The sequence below is a fragment of the Salvia hispanica genome, chromosome 1 (assembly GCF_029641045.1).
Source record: "Salvia hispanica isolate PSC_SH4W2 chromosome 1, Shi_PSC_v1, whole genome shotgun sequence".
NCBI classification, from domain to species: Eukaryota; Viridiplantae; Streptophyta; class Magnoliopsida; order Lamiales; family Lamiaceae; genus Salvia; species Salvia hispanica.
Genome location: NC_142692.1, coordinates 8,210,409 through 8,229,297, shown reverse-complemented (window position 1 = coordinate 8,229,297; position 18,889 = coordinate 8,210,409). Strand labels below are relative to the sequence as shown.

Here is an 18,889-nt window from a genome sequence, read left to right as displayed (position 1 = left end):
CGTCTCTTAAAAATAGAAACTTTAAATCTTTTTATTTTTGGATGTGGACCCCACAATCCATTAATACTGCTTTCACTATTTTTTATTTTCCTCTCTTTTATTTTATTCATTTGTTTCGTTCTCTTTCTTACTTTACCAATTGTGCTATTTCAAATGTTTCTATTTTTCAAATACGAAGATAGTAATAAAATATGAGTGAGAATAAGTTAGTGAGATGTGAGGTCCTCTACCAAATATAATAAAAGTGAAATATGACAAATTTTTTAGGATAAAGAAAAATAGAAATAAATGCTAAATTTTTAGAGATGGAGGCCGGAGGGAGTAATATGAATAATAAATTAAGGGGGTGTTCGTAAGATACAAGATTAAGTTGTGAGATTAATTAGTAGGAGGGGGATATGACTAATTATCCCATGACTATCTATCTAGGATTGATTTGAAGGATCTAATTTTGTGAACCAATCATGTGATTAATTTAATCTTGAGATCTTGTCCCTCCAACCGAACATGCACTAATAATACTCCGAAGGAGATAATTTTACCGACTCGGAATTATCGGGTCGGGTCACCCACGAATATTAAACGAGTCCGAATTCGGAGCTCATTGGTTCGTTTACAGTAATTTATCTCTCTTCTCTCTCTCCTCACTTCCAGAAACAGAGGACCACGAAATTCCCGGTTCTCTTTGATTCAATGACTTCTGGTAAGAACTCACCATCTCATTTCCTAAAAATTATGTCTTTGCATCAATTGAATTCAATAAACCTTCAATTTACATAACCGTGTATACCAATTATTTTGGTTTCGGGTATGATCGCTGTAATTTGTGGTTTATGGAGAGAGTGATCTTCTCAGTGTAAATTGAGAGAGTTAATTTTATGTTACCGATTTTGGATATTGATTGATGCAGCTCCAACCTTACGGTGCGAATTTGTTTTAGCATTTTCATGATATTTGAATTGAATTCGAGACGAATTATGTCGGCAATTGTAAATTCGGTGTATTTTTTTAGTTTATCTGGTTTTTGTTTCTGTTGAAATGTACACAACGGATGCATATTCTGAGTTAGCTAGTGTCCTTGTTGCCAGATTATGCGGTTAAACTTGCAGCGGAGCTTGAATCAGCTTCGCGTTTGAGAGCTGCTCAATTCCTGGTGACGCAAAGGCCGTGGCTTGGTAATTAATTTTTTCTCAAGTTTTGTTTCTCTGTAATTGTAATATGCCACTTATTAGTACAATTCATGAATTTCACATGCCAATTGTGCTATGTGTTGTTTTGCACGATTCACAGTTCTTTGGTAGTTCAGCTGAAACAATATGTTCTTACTCTGCAGATCTTTATGGGGTTAATGTCAGACCTGTTACTCCTTTCCGTAGCTTGAGCAAACCGTTTGTTGATACATCACTTCTACACCGCAGCTTACCGGATGAGTTGCTTTTTGAGGTATAACTCTGCTGTGAAGTAGACCTGTCTTTGTTATGTAATGATGATTATGGATATCATCTTTTGTAGCTTGTCATCGTTTCTAGAATTTTTTACCCTTTTAATAATAAACGAGGACATTGTGATTGTAATGTTAATATTACCCCCCCCCCCAGATATTTTCAAGGATGAGTCCTTATACCCTTGGGAGAGCAGCTTGCGTCTGTCGAAAGTGGAGATATACTATTCGTAACCCTGTGTTCTGGCGGCATGCATGCCTAAGGGCTTGGCAGGTAACTGTATAATGACTGTCTATCTTTTCATTATTGATGTGTGTTTTTTTCTATTCTTATATTTTGTCTTTGCGCTTCAGCTAAATGGAATTGTGGAAAATTATAAGATTCTCCAATCAACGTATCATGGCGTATGGCGGAAAATGTGGCTCTTAAGACCAAGACTTCGAACTGATGGTAAAGTATTCTGTTTGTTACTTTATGTTGCTGTGTTTTACATCATGTTTGTAATTTCCCACAAATCTGCAGTCTGCACCATAAGATTGGGAAAAAATAATTCTTTTCAATGAAATGCTTCCAAATTTAAGGGTTGCCCCTAATCTTAAACCTCAGGTAAGAAACTCTAGGCTCAGGGGTACGAGAAATCACTACCACAAGAAGAAAGAAAATGATCACAATCATACCTTAAGCATAAGAACTAATCAAACCTTTCAATGTGTTAGCATCAATGGTATCTGGAATCTGGATGGGTGCGGGTTTGGCTGACGCTAATCAGAGTTCAATTAAAATTTCTCTAGCGAGTTCTAGAGTTTCTTTTACGTATTAGTATATGAATGCTAATGTTATGAATCTTCTATAACTTGTTTGTCTTAGATCGAGTCTTGTTTTAAATTTGTGTTTTTGATTCCCAGGGCTTTACGTCAGTCGGAATACCTACATTCGTACTGGGATTGCAGAGTGGAGAACAACCAATCCTGTGCATATTGTATGGTTTTTTCTAATTTAAGTTGCTTTAGTTTTTCATTGTATTCTCTTTTCTGCTCAGTAGAAGGCCAACAATACCTTTGAGATTCTGATCAAATTATTTGTAATAGTATTATGAAAGGAAGGATAATGTTGGAGAAGGATGAAATATATATCTATAGCTAATGATCAAATGTAAGATCATACTGTTCTATCCCATTCCAACGATGTAGTGGATAGCAGTCCTATACTGCTCTTCACTGAAGTAGCTTAAGTAATCTAAGTTTAGAGCATTGGATCTCCGCTTTTTCACATTGTTTGTAATTTCTGTAATCGTGTAATGAAAACTCTTGATTTCATTCTGCAGGTTTGCTATTACCGGTACATGCGATTTTATCCTTCTGGGAGGTTCCTATATAAGGTCATAATCTTGGAATAGTTGTTTTCCAACCTTAGCAATTTTGGAATTACTTTATTATTGAAGAGTCTGCTTACTGTTGTGGTTTTGTTAACAGAACTCATCACAAAAAGTAAAAGATGTTGCAAAATACATGAATGTTCGTTCAGCAAGATCTGATAGTGTTTTCAGCGGACAGTACACACTTTCTGAAGATAAGGTCAGTTGCCACTTTTTCCATCACTTCTTTTCTAGATTCTAATGTTGTAACCTGAGGAGAGTTCATGCTCTCATCTTTTGCTGATTATGTGATATATGGCTATCCACTGAGCTACGATTTGTTAGTGTGTGAAGTTAAATGTTTCGTTACTGGATAACTGATTTAGTTGTTCCACTCACAGGTTGAAGCTGCTATTTTGTATCCTGGCTTACGCCCAACTGTTCTAAGAATCCGCTTGAGGTATTTTCCTAGTTATTTCTTTCTTCATGAGGTCCTTTAGCGCACCCCCTTTTAAGTTTACGAAGATGGAGAACATTTTTATCAACTCTTAAAAAAAACTATTTCTTTTATAATTGATATTATAAATGATATTTTATGTGCTACTGGTCAATCCTTCCATGATAAAACTACTTCATTTTATTTGTCAACCCGTCAACATCTGTGATAAGATCTCGAATAAACTTGTTTACTATGAAAAGTGTTAAATCTATTTTATAAATTCAAACAGAATTGTCTTAAAAAATTCCTGCCAAAAAGCAACTACTCCCATGCAACAAATAATTTTTTATTCTTCAATATATTATTCCCAAGCATATTAAATTATAGTATTACATGACTGCTGTGTGTTTCAGAGGCACAGTTTTTTTAATCCGGAGGCACAGTTTTTTAAATAGTAATTGTGAATATCTCTCGACTATTTGTTGGACCGTGTAACTGCTATGTGTATTGTGAATGTATCTTCTCATACAAGGAACATTGCATGTTATATGAATCACTGCCACTAGAGCCATAGGCAGTACGAGTCTAGCACCTTACTTCGTATTCATGGCGACAAGAATGAGAGGTCTTGAGTGTACAGTTAAGGTTTGTCTTGTGTGTTGTGATGATTGTTTGTATATTCCTCACTTTCCTTCTAACTAGATTTTGCTCTGGAAGATTAATATCTAGATGGTAGATTATTGGGAAGTCCTTTTTAATATAACCCCATGTAATCCATATCTTTTAGCTGTATATTCTATAAAACAACCTTATGTTGTGTTTAGAGAATTGTGTCATCTGATCAGCCCTTAGGTGTTGGCCAATTATTTAGTTCACACATACTATATCTCAAAAAAAATACTATAGTATTTCTTTGTATTTACCATCTTTGTGATTCATGCCCTTAAAAATAGGTTAAGGGGGACTATACAAGGCGCCAACAATAGAATGGACCTGATATCACTCGTTACAAGCGGCGTGAATGACGCGGAGGCCAGTAGCTCCGACGATGACATCCTCGGAGTAGTCGAAGGGTGGCAGGAGGATGAAACCCACAACCCTGACGTCCCTGCAGTTTCACACAAGAGGGGTCTCACACCCTTTGTCTTTGTCCCATTTGATGAAGTAAATCGTGATCTATTCCTCGTTCTTCCACCATTGATCGTTTCATCTTCGTATATTGACATCTATCTTTTGCATGTGTTATAGGTTGAAAATTCTGTTTTGAACCTGTCTGTGGATAAGATGGACTATTTTGTACCAGGCTAATCGCGGTCGCTGCCCTTTTCGGAGAAGCTTTTCGTGTAAATAGAAAGGATTGTTGGCGTTGGTTGAATTGCTAGTTGTCTGCTGAAATGTGTGATTGTATGCAATGGTGGTCGAAAACTAGTAGTAGTATTCAAGAACTAGGGTTGATCATGTGATAGATAATGTATAAATTTTAGATTTGTAGTAGTAGAAGAAGCCTACTTTGGTCATGCATCTACTACAGAATCCCATCATATGCCAAAATGTGGACATTTAAACAATACTAGTAGTTCGGTGATTCAAGTTATCAAAATGTGGCTGCCTATCAACGTATCTATCGAGGGATTCGTATGTATTTATTCCTTTCCAATCAAGGGTTTTATTCATTTCGTAAGCAAAACGATGTCATTTTGCTTCAATTTAGCATTCCGGTAAACTTTTGTGAAAAATCTATACATATATAAAAGACGAGCTTTGGGCATAATTTTAAATATTTATTTGTTTTGGGTCTCATTGCAATTAATCTAAATTTAATGCATTTAGAAATTTAAAATCACATACGGCAGTTTAATATGCACTACTATAAATGTAATCCACAATGTGAAAAAATTAATCTCAATCATGCGTTTAGGAATTTGTATTAATATTATGTAGTAGTAATGCCCAATTCAATCAGATATAAATTGCATATTAATTATTATTTATTAATTATTAAATCAATGTGACTGCCGTTAGCGCAATTGAAATTAATATTAGTAAATGCTAATAATTCTCAATTATTGCAACGCTTTGCTTCATAAGTATATTTAAATATCGAGTCTATCATTTTCAACCTCCATTTTTATGGTCATTTTCTTCCAAGTTTTCTATTTTGTTCTTTTCTTATTTGTTTATGCTTTCTAATTATGTTTATTCGTGTTTAGGTCTACTTTTTGAGCTTGTGGATTCTGCTTCGAATACAATTGATATGACACTGGAACAAAAAAGAGAGTAACAAAAGGAGGAAGTTTTGCTTGACAACCGTCTTTATATTCTTTGAAGGTGTTATTTTTTCTATTATCTAAACTAAATTTTGTTCAGTTGTCATTTGAATGTGCAAGGCTTAATGCAAATAAGAATGCACTCCATGTAGACGATAATGAAAAATGAGCATTCAACGGCAAGGTCTTGCATGGTCAGTAGTTGGGATAACAACACGAACAGGATTTGTGCAATGTATTCATGGATCCATGATGTCGATATGGTGCTCATATTTTATTGTGTTTCCGTTTGTTATCAACCCTTTATATGTTTGAAAATCTTATATAGCTATCTATTATTTGTGAATTCTATCATAATCTTATTTAGGCTATTTCATGTTTCCTTTGAAAATTGCAAAAAATTCAACATGAAGCAGAAGGTGGAGGCGCTACAAGCGTGAAGAAAGGAAGCTATCATTTTTTTAAAACCTGATTGACTCTATTAAATAGAAATAGGTCAATTTGATGGCTACCTTAATTCAATTAGTGGGTTTCAATATAAATTGGCTCAATTTATTCAATTCAATTTATATTTGTATAACTGTATTCGGCTGAATTATTTAATGCTAAGAAATTATTGTAGAAGGATTTAATTAGGTCTTACAGTTTGAGGTTTTTCATAATTTTCTGTATAGATTTAGGTTTTGAGTTTTAGCATATGGAACCCAATTATAATATTTTGGAAAAAATAGGACTCTAGGTGTAATAAAAGGTAATATTACTTTTAAATATTACTATATATTAAAATACATAAATATATAGAATTAAATCATTTACTGAATATCTTATTCAGTGTACTTTTATGTGACGTATACTAAAAACAAAGTACATATTGTATGGATATTTTATTCACGCATACGAAATATATCAAAATAATGTTGGAGCAATAATATAGAAAAATCAAAAAAATAAGTTAATGCAAAATAAATATAGAATGACCTATTTATATAGGTGACTAGTGAGAAATCAATTAAAAATAAATTATATAATAAAAAATAAAATTATAAATATATAACATAAGAAAGAGAATAAAATCTCAAATTTTTATTATACAAATGGATTAGGACATTGCCTAACCTGTGATTAGAATTATCAATCTGATAAACTTTGTGCACTGACAAATATGTGTACATTATTAATTATAGTGATAAATGGATTAAAGTTAAACTATAATTTATATTTCAATTCTACTGATAAATTGAATATGACTTTATGAAATTTAAATTCTTAATTTTCTGTAATTAATATAAAATATTTAGTTTAATTTAATTTTAGGTTTAATACTCATACACAATATTTGTGTCTTATATTACTGATGAATTTCTTGAATTTATTACTATTTTTTTGTAGTATAAGATTAAATTATTATTACACACATTTATTTGTATTAATTTCTTATAGCATGTAGGTATTACTTAATTTTTTAAACTTTAGACAAATATATAAATTAATGGTTCGTGCATAGCACGGGTATTACACTAGTAGATATAATGTACGTGCTTAAATAATGAATTATTTTGACAATTTCTTTAAAGAGATATTGTTTAAAGTTTATGGCAAATACCAAAACCAATATCCTTCTTTAAACGTGTCATCAATCGCAATAAAGCTGAAAAACAAACCTCTTTTTAAAAATCTAAATAAACCCTATAGTTAAGCTTCGTTAGTAACTAAAAAAAAACTCATATATGAATTATTTTAACCATTTCTTTAAACGTGTCATCAATCGCAATAAATCTGAAAAACAAACCTATATTTCTGATTTGGATTTTCTTAAATTCTAAATAAACCCTATAATTAAGCTTTGGTAGTGCTACTAGTACTGAACTATAAAAACCTTTCCTTACGTAAAAATAGAATCAAAACCCATCTCTCTCTCTCACTCCCACACAGTGGAGAAATAAAGCTTCCTCTATTTCAAGGGTGGTGCAGTGGAAAATGTCGAGTTTGGGGGCAGGCAGTGTTGGAATTAGTAGTTTATACGTTCCAAGACATTGGAAGGATACTTTTATCTTCTCTAGAGAATATGTCATTAGTAGAGTATGTTTCCAAGTATCTATTTCCTAGGTACATTTAAGTAGTCTTCTCCTATATATAGGAGTGTATTTTGTACTCTAAATAATTAATACAAAACAATGAAATACAATTCCTAGTTCAACATGGTATCAAGAGCAGCTTTTCGATCCAAACAATCCAAAATTTTCTTTTGAACTCAGATTTTTGAAATCATCATCGTTCTACCCTTCTCAAACCTTTCAACCAAAATCCGGCAAAAGTCCGATCAAATTCAGCCTCTCCTACAGCCAAAAACAGTCAGCCAAAATCAAGTGAGCATCAAAAAATGTCCAAAACAATCGAAACAGTAAACATAGGGATCAAACTCGATGGGAGAAACTTCCCAGTTTGGTCTCGGCTTATGAAAGCAGCCATAGGAAGCCGGGAGAAGCTGGAACACATCGAGGGGGACTCACAGCCGCCTCCCGACGACCTGAAATTCAAGCAATGGCAGACCGACGATTACACAGTATACTCTTGGCTTATTCAAAATATGGAGCCAAAATTAGTGATGCAATTCGCCCAACATCAAACAGCGAAAGGAGTATGGAAAAGCCTCACAACAACGTTCGAGGTCAGAGCAGATCCGCTCCAAGTATACGACCTCGACACCAAAGTAAGCAGATTTTCTCAGAACGATCAAACATTGGAAGACTACTGGAGTGAGATGCAAAGCTTATGGGTAAACATTGAAACAAGAAAGCCATGTCCATACACATGCTGCGATAAGGGAGTCGCAACTTACCAACGGGAGAACGAGAAGAGAAAGCTATACCAGTTTCTATCTGTCTTGAATGACAAACATGATAGGCTACGACGGGAATTACTCAAGGAATCCCCGGAGCCAACCGCAGAAACAGCGTTCGCCGCCATCAAACAAGAGGAGAATCGCACTCAGATCTGGAAACCGGCGACTCAGGAGTCGGGTTTCTCCGATATAGGGTCGGGATTCGGCGCTAGGAACAGCGGAACACCGCAATTTTCCCGACCGAACAGGGGACCTCCACCACCGCCGCACAAAGCAACACCACCATCAAATCGGACCGGAGCAAAAATCGACAAGTCAAGACTCGTCTGCTCTCACTGTGGCATGACAAAGTACACACGGGAGACATGCTTCCACCTCATTGGCTTCCCGGAGTGGTGGGAAGATGGCCACAAAGAGAATCGGAACTCAAAAGCGAAAGGAAAGATGGTAATCGTAGGACAGGAGGCACCTCAAGACTCAAAATCTCCGGCGGCCAACCAGGAGGTTGCCTACGCCGGAGGAATCAACGGGAGAACAGAGGCGGCTCCGAGGTGGTGGGCCGCTCAAGTACAGACGGAAGGAGGAGAAGGAGGAGAGAAAATGAAGGAGGCGGCGGATGAAGAAGGTAAAGGGTTTAGGTTTTTTAACCTAAACCCTTCTCTTTTTCCTATATATCAAAACAACCCCCAAGATATTAAAATTGCTCCTATCATCCCCGAAAATTGTGATTTCTTAAAAATTACCCTCCTCGAAAAAAGGCATACTGATATTCTCTGCAAAAATCATTTTTCTGTACTTGAAAATGACCCTACCATTGCGATTTCGTGTCAAGTAAGAGAAATCAGTAGACATAAAGATAGGAGATGGATTTTTGATTGTGGAGCTACTGACACTATGACATTTGACAAGTCCGATTTTGAGTCTTTTCATAAATCCCGAAGGACACATGTTGAAACAGCTAATAGAGAAATCTCACCAGTCGAAGGAGCTGGCACGGTCCAAATATCCCCAAATTTGAAAATCTCAAATTGCTTATATGTTCCATCTTTGACTCAAAAACTAATGTCTGTCAGTAAAGTTACGAAAGAACTAAACTGTGCTCTCCTAATCCAGTCTAAATTTTGTGTTCTTCAGGATATTCGGACCGGGACGATTATTGGGCGTGGCACTGAACGTCACGGGTTGTACTACGTGGACGAGGAAGCTCAAACTGGCAGGGAGATGTTGACTCACGGAGCTACAGAACGGGATGCATGGCTGTGGCATAGGCGGTTAGGACACCCGTCATTTAGCTATCTGCACACTTTATTTCCCTCATTTTCTAAACTTGAGCATCTTAATTGTGAAACATGTGTGTTGGCAAAAAGTCATAGACATTCTTTTCAATCCAGAAATACGAGGGTTGACTCTGTTTTTTCCTTGATTTACTCTGATGTTTGGGGACCTTCACCTGTTATTGGGGGAAATGGGTTAAAATACTTTGTCTTATTTATTGATGATTGCACAAGGATGACATGGGTTTATTTCCTGAAAAAGAAGTCTGATGTTTTCTCAAAATTCACAGAATTTTACAAAATGATCCAAACTCAGTTTCAAAAGAACATTAAGATTCTTAGATCTGACAATGGGGGGGAATTTGTCAACACTCAAATGAAACAGTTTTTTGCCGAAAAAGGTCTCATTCACCAAACTTCCTGTGCATATACCTCAGAACAAAATGGTGTCGCTGAAAGGAAAAATAGGATCATTCTAGAAATGACGCGATCAATTATGCTTGATTCTAAAGTACCAAAGTTTTTTTGGCCAGAAGCTGTTGCCACTTCAGTCTATCTTCTTAATAGACTTCCCACAAAAATCCTGAAGCTCCAAACCCCGATCTTTGAGTTATCCAAACTTACCACTGTGCCCGCACCCTTATCCCTTCCACCTCGTATTTTTGGGAGCTCTGTCTTTGTCCACATTCCAAAACATGAACGATCCAAACTTTCTCCTTGTGCAGTTAAATGTGTCTTCATAGGATATGGGATAAATCAAAAAGGCTATAGATGCTTCGATCCAAAGAAAAGACAGATTTTTACTACAATGAATTGTGATTTTTTGGAATCCGAATTTTTTTACCATACCCAACTTACCAGTCAGGGGGAGAAATCTAGTGACCCGCTAAGTTGGTTGCCTATGCCAAATGTCAACATTCCTACTGCAGCTCCACCCGAGTCAACTGTTCCTGCTGCCGAGCAGGCCTCGCACACTCCAATGCAAACCGTGGGGCTCAGTGACACACCCACTATCCCTCCGAAATCTGAGGTAAACATTCCTAGTAATCAAGAAAGTTCTTCTTCTTCTAACAATGATGATACAGAGACGAACGCTATAGATGGGGATACCGGGAGGTACATCTTGCCGGATCGGATCAACAGGGGAGTACCACCAAAACGATACTCCCCCGAGAAGGACAGGTCCAGGGCAAGATATGCAATTGGAAATTTTGCCAAGGCCAATCTTTCCAAAATGGCCCGGGCATTTGAAGACGCTCTATACGAAGAAGAAGAGATTCCCCAAACAATTGAGGAAGCATGGAAAAGCAAGAACTGGAGAGAAGCCATGAAGCTGGAAATGGGTGCACTTGCACGAAATAATACATGGGAAAAGTGTACGCTTCCTGAAGGAAAAAGGCCCGTGGGATGTAGATGGGTGTTTACAATCAAAAGGAGACCGGATGGGACGATTGAACGATATAAAGCTCGCCTGGTGGCCAAGGGGTACACACAGACCTACGGTGTTGATTATTCAGAAACTTTCTCACCAGTAGCCAAGATGAATACTGTTCGGGTGTTACTGTCAATCGCAGCAAACAAAGACTGGCCTCTGCATCAACTGGATGTAACCAATGCCTTCCTCCATGGAGAACTGACGAAGGAAGTATATATGGAAGTCCCTCCTGGATTTGGCGAAGAATTTGAAAATGGAGAAGTATGCAAACTGAAAAGAACTCTATATGGGTTGAAGCAATCCCCGAAAGCCTGGTTTGGGAGGTTCACTGAAGCAATGAAGAAATATGACTATTCTCAGAGTAATGCGGATCATACTCTGTTCATCAAAAGAAAAGGAGAAAAGATCACATGCTTGTTGATTTATGTGGATGATATGATCATCACCGGAAATGATTCAGAAGAGATAGAGGTGTTGAAGAAAAACTTGGGATCTGAATTTGAAATGAAAGATTTGGGGTATCTAAAGTATTTCTTGGGAGTTGAAGTAATGAGGTCACCGCAAGGGATTTTCATTAACCAGAAGAAGTACATTTTGGATCTCTTGGCAGAAACTGGAATGGTGGACTGCAAGCCGGCCGAAACACCTATGGCTACAAATCACAACTTGAAAATAAATGAAGAATCAGCATTGGCAGATCGTGGGAGGTATCAACGACTGGTAGGGAAGCTAATCTACTTATCTCATACAAGGCCAGATATAGCCTATGCAGTGAGTGTTGTTAGCCAATTTATGCACCACCCTCAGATCGATCACATGGAAGCAGCGGTTAGAATTGTTAGGTATCTAAAGGGTACCTTTGATCATGGAGTCCTATTCAAAAGAAACGACCACTTGGAGATCCATGGTTACACAGATGCAGATTGGGCAGGGAATCCAGTCGACAGAAGATCAACTGCAGGATATTTCACGTTTGTTGGAGGAAACCTTGTATCTTGGAGGAGTAAGAAACAGAAAGTCGTAGCATTGTCAAGTGCAGAAGCGGAGTTCAGGGGAATCAGAAGTGGTCTCATGGAAATATTGTGGCTAAGGATTGTTATGAACGAATTAGGCTTGTTATCCCCTAAAACTTGCCAACTTTTTTGTGACAACAAGGCTGCAATTAGCATTTCTGAGAATCCAGTCCAACATGACAGGACCAAGCATGTCGAAGTCGACCGACATTTCATCAAAGAAAACATTGAAGCTGGGATTATTGCTTTTCCCTTCGTCCGATCTGGAGATCAACTTGCAGATATTCTTACCAAGGCAGTTGGAGCGAAGAATTTTGCGAATGTGCTCCGCAAGTTAAGTATCGGGAATCCCGTCACTTAACTTGAGAGGGAGTGTTGGAATTAGTAGTTTATACGTTCCAAGACATTGGAAGGATACTTTTATCTTCTCTAGGGAATATGTCATTAGTAGAGTATGTTTCCAAGTATCTATTTCCTAGGTACATTTAAGTAGTCTTCTCCTATATATAGGAGTGTATTTTGTACTCTAAAATAATTAATACAAAACAATGAAATACAATTCCTAGTTCAACAGGCAGCCCGTACAAAAGATCCGACTGCTTCAAAATTGGCATTTGGTATTGGTATCTGTAAGTGTAAGCTACCGATTTGTGCGTATATCTACCCCTATCCCTATTATAATTGATTTAGAGTTGTTTTCAGGCATTTACATCAGGCTTTTCCCCGAGCCGTCTCGGGTTGCCAAGGAGCAGCGCTTCGTCATTCGTGTTTCCTCCTCCCCTCCCAACAATCGCAAGCCCTACGTTTCTCCCAGTGCGTATCTCTTTGTTGAATTTGTGATAGATTCAATATTTTTAACCTCACAACTGCAAATTCATTTTACTTGTTATCTATGCCTGCACTTCATGAGATACTAATTCGTTCTAGTCATGACTTTGCTTGATGTTGAGTTTCTGGACCTTAAGATCTGCCCTATAAATGTGAGTGTTGTTGCATATTTTTACTAGGATTACAACTTACACTGCTGAACTTCAGGGTGGACAAGGCAGTGCTATATGGCCCAGCGATGGCGTCTTGCAATGCCAAGCAAGCCGAAACACTCTCAGATGTCTCAGTCGCATGCCATCAACTCATCCGATGGATCACTACAAGCTCACAAAGCTATTCTCGCTGCTAGTTCTCCAGCATGATCTCAAGGAGAAAAAGTCCTCAACAATCGACATTGAAGATATGACACGTGAATCCTGTATGGGACGATAAGCCAGGCAGGTTTCTGGAAGCACCGCCTAGCATTGCTGAGCGCAGCAAACAAGTACGACATCGCTGACTTGAAGGATACCTGCGAAGAGAGCCTGCTAGAAGATATTAACACGGGAAACGTGCTCGTGAGACTACAAGATGCTTGGCTCTACCAGCTTGATAAACTCAAGAAGACGTGCGTGATGTACTTGCTTGATTTTGGCAGGATATATGATTTGGAAGAAGAAATGAATGATTTCTTCAGGCATGCACACACAGATCTAGTTGTAGAGATGTTCCAAGAGTTACTTGCAGCATCATCCAAACCAACATTAAAATTTACTACTCTTAATAAAGTATGAGAAGAGAATGATTCATTTCTTTCACGTTGGATATGGTTAATCGGGATTTGTTTTGCCCAATTATCTATTTTTCAACAGAGCTATTTATTAAAAAAATGAGTAAAAAATATCATCTGAATTAATGGGAATCAATATAATTGACATGATTGGAAAACGCCAACAATGTATTTTACAGAATTTTTTTTTATTTTTATTTTTAGATTATGGATTAATTTTAAGTAATGTAATTCATAATTATGTTTAATTTAAAAAGATTAATTAAAGTCTAATTAAAATGAAGAAAATCAAGAGAGCTACACTGTGCGGACGTCTGTGAACGAGCCTGCCTCCATTTGAACAAATCTTTATTCATTAGAGAATCATCTTCCGAGCTTTTTCTAGAAGTATGGCGAGGGTTACTTTTGAGCCGTAGTGCATGTGCTTGGTCATCGCTTCTGAGAGATTTTCTCTACCTTGAAAAAAATAGGAACACCTTATGATTTGAACCAATAACCATCTTTCAGGATTCAACTAACAGTACTTGCTCCGTCCCTGGAGACTAACAAGGGGTAGTACGACTGTACGAGAATATTCTATTAAATTGTGCAAGTAAAAATGTCGGTAGGACTCATTAGTACTCACATTTAGCATATTTTTTAGGATTGTGTTAAAATGACAACACCTCTTAAAGTGACACCGTGACACCACACATACAATAATATTATAAACATTACACAACAATATTATAAACGCTACACAACAATCTGTAGATTGCTGTATAATGTGTCGAATATTGCTGGCCGAGAAAAATTGTTGTATAAGGTGTAGCATATTGCTGGCCGTCTTTTTTGGATTTTTTTATTTTTTTTTGGCAACGTGGCAGCTTATTATTCGTCCACGTGCATAAATGATTGGCTATGAATGGTGGTATGATGTTATTTTAAGAGGTGGTGATACCCTAACACTCCCCTTTCGTACAGAGTCATATATATAGACAATTAGGTTAATGTAAAAATTACTCCATCTATCACATCGAAGATAATTTACTTTCCTTTTTGGTTGTCACAACCAAGATGACCCATTATTAAAGATATAAATATATTTATCTTTACTTTATCCTCTCTATTACTTGATTCTATCCACTCAACACGTAAAATTAATTTGCTCACGCCGCGTAAATAAGATTCGTCTTCTTTAAGACAAAGTGGAGTACTTTTTAACAATTTTTTTTCATCGTTTCTCCAATCCATCTTTTGCAACCTTCTTAATCTTCCAACCTTTGCCAATTCGGTTTTTACTTTTTAGTAGCATCAACTTAGTAAGGACTGAATACAATTTGCAACAATTCCGATAATTCGATGGTAACAAAATGCAAGACTTGCCACAATTTGAAACAAACATCAAGAAACCATCTTAACTCAATAAGCTTTTGACAATCCATAATTTTCAATCAAACAGGATTTGATATCGCCCTAAACTCTAAACCTTAAACCCTAATCTTGCCGATGTCTGAGCTCAACACCGCTCTTGCTCCGTGCAAAAAACTTCCCAAAACCATTCCTGCTCTTGGCAGCAGTCACATGAATGGTTGACAAAGCCAATGACTCCTCGCTGCCCATCGTTGTAGAATGGCTCGTCTCATCCCAAGAAGGCACATTTGGCATGCTTGAGAACAATGCCCCATTGGGTACATTGGTCGTGTCTATCAAGAAATCTTCCAGCGTAGCCAGAGACTTGAGCTGCATTCCAAGAGACGCTATCGTCCTCTGACATTCCGCGAGTTTGTCAGCAGCCACGGCTAGATCCTCCTACAGCAAAAGAGTAGGTATAACAAACATTGCATGAACCAAGTTAAAAACGAAGCATTCGACACTCCAAAGGCAGCAGCAGCAGCCCAACCTGTTTTATCTTAAGTTCACCATTTGAATTTGGTGTGTTCTTCTGTAAGACACTCTCAGTCTCCAATTCTTGACACTTGGTCGACACTTCTGCTGACAACATCCGTTCGTCTTGGATTTCTGCGTTCAAGAAATCGACATTTACTGACATGGTCCTTGCTTCAACTTCCAATCCAACAAGTTGAGACTCTAGCAGCTCCTTTGCCTCGGTCACGGCCTTAAGATCCTTCTGCAGCTCCTCCGACTTCTTTTCAGCTGCCCTGACCGATCCTTGGCTTTCGTCTAAAGCAGCATCAAGTTCAGCCCTCTCAGCTTCCATCTCCTCCAACTTCTTTTCCAATTCAGCTAATTGTTCAGTCATCGAATCGAGCTCAGCTCTAAGCAGACGACTATCCATAAAAATGGATTCCCCCGAAGCAGACTCACACAATGTAAGAGGTGTACTGTTCTTAGTATCAGGCAGTGCAGCCAGGCGCTCCATCTCGAGAAAATCATCCATCATATCAAATTCAACAGTGCAGGCCGTTAGACGACTTGGCAAGAGTTTCTCGTTTTTGAACTGATCGAGCTCTGCAATCAAGGCTGATGCCCACGAGTCCAAACAACTTAGTTCTGACCCGTTCCTGCCCATGTTACTCGTCCTACAAACATCCATCTCTACTGCATTCAGCCTCTCCCCACTATCCGAGCGACTATCTGTTAAAGAATCAGCATAGAAATGGGAAGGCGGAGTGGGAATCAAATTGTTCAGGGGAGACGATTTTCGAGCAAGAGATTGAAGCCTTCTGCATTCAGCTTCAAGTTTAGCAACCTTCTTAATACTCTCCAACTGCAGCTTGCTAGCAGTTTCTGCAGCTTGAATGCTTAAATCCCTTTCGACTATTATGCTTTCTAACTCCTTGCATCACCTCTTGCTTCAGGAGCAAGTTCTCTTTCTCCATACTCTCGAGAACTAGAAGAGACTTCGCGTTAACAACAACAGAATTTCTGTTTTCTGTTGCTTTGGCTCTGGCCTGGAGTTGAGCAATTTGCTTCTCTAGTTCAACTTTTTTGGACTCCCACTCGCTATTTCCCTCTGCAATGGCATCAGAAATTCTCTTTTCCTGCTCGTCTCGTCCTTGTCTCAGCTGTTTGACGCATTCATTGAGAGCGCCATCGAGATGGGTGACTCTAACTTCAAGGCTCGCATTCTGATGCAATGCAACCTCGAGCTGCTGCTTCAATGCTGCCACTTCGTTCTCTGCCTTCTCCCACCCTTGCAGTGCAGAATTAGTCGTTAAAACAACTAAAGAGGAAAATTAAGCAACAAACACGACCAAACTCTCTGAAAAACGCTCACCGGCAACAGCTTCTTCAGCAACTTTAGCATGCTGCTTGACAAGTTCTTCTTTAGCACTGACATTGACAAGAGCAGCTGATAGCTTCTCCATTAGCCTCTTCACGTTCTCTTTTGCTTCATCGTCATTAAATGAAAGTGTAGACATGATTTCCGGCGACTGCACACTACTATTTAGAGATTCTCTTGACTCATCCTGCTTCCGGAAAATAAACATATCAATAGAAAGAACCAAACACATAGAGATTCCTTTGCTCCACAACCAGTCAACGAGATCTTTCTAAACACTTCCATTCTTTTTCTCAAAACAAACAATCACCATGCCCATTGAATAAACACATCACAGTTTCAAACATGTGATCCTAGTTATAACCATGTTCATTGTCCACTACAACATCGGATCAAGAAACCAACCATCGTAGTTTCAATAGTAACGGAATGATGCAAGCAAACAGAAATCAGTTGTGCTTTACTTACTAATCGAATATTCCAACACTATTTCATTTTTGTAATAACAAGTAGACTAAACTATGCCAGTCAGCTGAGGACGAACATATACTAATTTCAAATATAGTGATCCTAGTCATAACCATGTTCACTACAACATCTCATCACAAGACAGAGAATGTAGCACAAACTATTAGTCATAGCTCAAGCACTGTTGCTCGAAAACACATTGAAAGCAGATGGATTCAAGTTTCAACAGCACCACGACGAGTCGACAACTCAATGCCAATGTACTAGTTTTTCAAGAAGCAAACAAAAACTTCAATACTTCCCAAAATACACAAGTAAGCTAAACTATGTCAGATGAGGACGAACGCATATCTACCTGCTCGTCCGAGTATCTCTCAGAAGGAGAAGAAAATGATCCTGAGCTCTCACATTCACCAGGGCTACTCTCTGAGGACGCGTTTTATAGACAGGATAAACATGGAAACGGTTTATAATCAGGGTTATTCCATTGTTTTATAGCCTGGATAAAATAAAGCAGCGGCCCGAAAAAAAGTCGGCGGCCTGTCCAGGCCCGCGTGAACAGTGCGTCTTTTCACTATTTGGCTGGGTGAACTTATCCACCAAAAATTGCAAGGTTTATTTACTGTTTGAGGTGGATTTCCCTCAACCCCTTCATTTTTCCAAACTCCCACTCTCCGCTGAATTGAACGCTCAATTTTCAAACCCCTTTATTTACTGTTTGAGGTGCACATCGATGACCACTCATTATGCCATGGCTGCCGCTGCCATCCACTCTCTCTCGAGCACCCCTCTCTACTCGCATTCACGTCTCTCCCCACCGTCGCCGGCTCCATGGCCGCCGTCGTTCGTGACCTAGCGGTACTGGTGGCGGTCGTCGAGTTCGGGAAATCGGCAATTATAATTTCCTAGAATGAAATCTGAGTCTTCTCTCTCACAAATGGATTTCCATCATACCCTTCCATTCCCCCAAACTCTCTCACAGATGGATTCAGAAAATTGGGTAGCTATGAATTGAATTTACAGATCCGAGCCTCCTTTGAAACATTTTTTTTTTCGATTTTGTTAAGATTCTCGCTCGTAAATTTTGGTCTTGTATCGATCTTTTTGATGGATTCTGTGTCGATTTTATTGGGTCGAAATTCTGGGTTGAAATTCATGATGATGAAGATGATATTTGCTTGAAATTTTGGGTTCAAATTCTGGTAATTGAATTTCTGGGTTCATGTTCTTGTATTTCAAGTTTTGGGTTCATTTTCTCTTTAGCTTTTTGGGTTCTTGTATTAATCCCAAAAATTATCAAGTCTATAAAACAACACTATGAAAAACGTTATCCATACATTATCATACTTTTGGCCCGAAAAATTTATCTTAATTTAACAATCATGTTATATCCCATCCACGCTATAAAACGAGTCCTAAGGTCTTCTCTTCCATATCCATTTCCTCTTTTCCGTCTTTATTTTTAAAGAAATACCAATTCAAATCCTCAATCATTAAGTTATAAGCAAAATGCAAAGTGAAACTGGAACCCA

The 18,889-nt window shown here is 37.9% G+C and overlaps 1 protein-coding gene and 2 pseudogenes across 3 annotated transcripts; 2 read left to right on the top strand and 1 right to left on the bottom strand.

The window, feature by feature from the left end:
- The first annotated feature begins 557 nt into the window (after positions 1-557).
- Positions 558-4,857, top strand: LOC125218257 (F-box protein 7-like). Of its 2 annotated transcripts, none has more exons than XM_089066237.1 (11): positions 558-703; positions 1,089-1,175; positions 1,334-1,443; positions 1,599-1,715; positions 1,796-1,892; positions 2,348-2,421; positions 2,767-2,820; positions 2,915-3,016; positions 3,198-3,256; positions 4,189-4,399; positions 4,484-4,857. In XM_089066237.1, the coding sequence occupies exons 1-11, from the start codon at positions 694-696 to the stop codon at positions 4,541-4,543; spliced, it is 981 nt and encodes a 326-aa protein (XP_088922363.1). In that variant the 5' UTR covers positions 558-693; the 3' UTR covers positions 4,544-4,857. The 2 variants fall into 2 exon arrangements, with proteins under 2 accessions (XP_088922363.1, XP_088922362.1); XM_089066236.1 differs by lacking the exon at positions 558-703 and adding an exon at positions 782-923.
- Positions 4,858-12,520: 7,663 nt separating this feature from the next.
- Positions 12,521-13,667, top strand: LOC125199654 (BTB/POZ domain-containing protein At1g21780-like; annotated as a pseudogene).
- Positions 13,668-15,033: 1,366 nt separating this feature from the next.
- LOC125199650 (filament-like plant protein) lies at positions 15,034-18,633 on the bottom strand (annotated as a pseudogene). The gene is made up of 4 exons (XR_016135145.1): positions 17,713-18,633; positions 16,884-17,076; positions 15,546-16,799; positions 15,034-15,454 (listed from the first exon to the last, which is right to left on the bottom strand). The product of XR_016135145.1 is annotated as a filament-like plant protein (transcript).
- Positions 18,634-18,889: the final 256 nt, after the last annotated feature.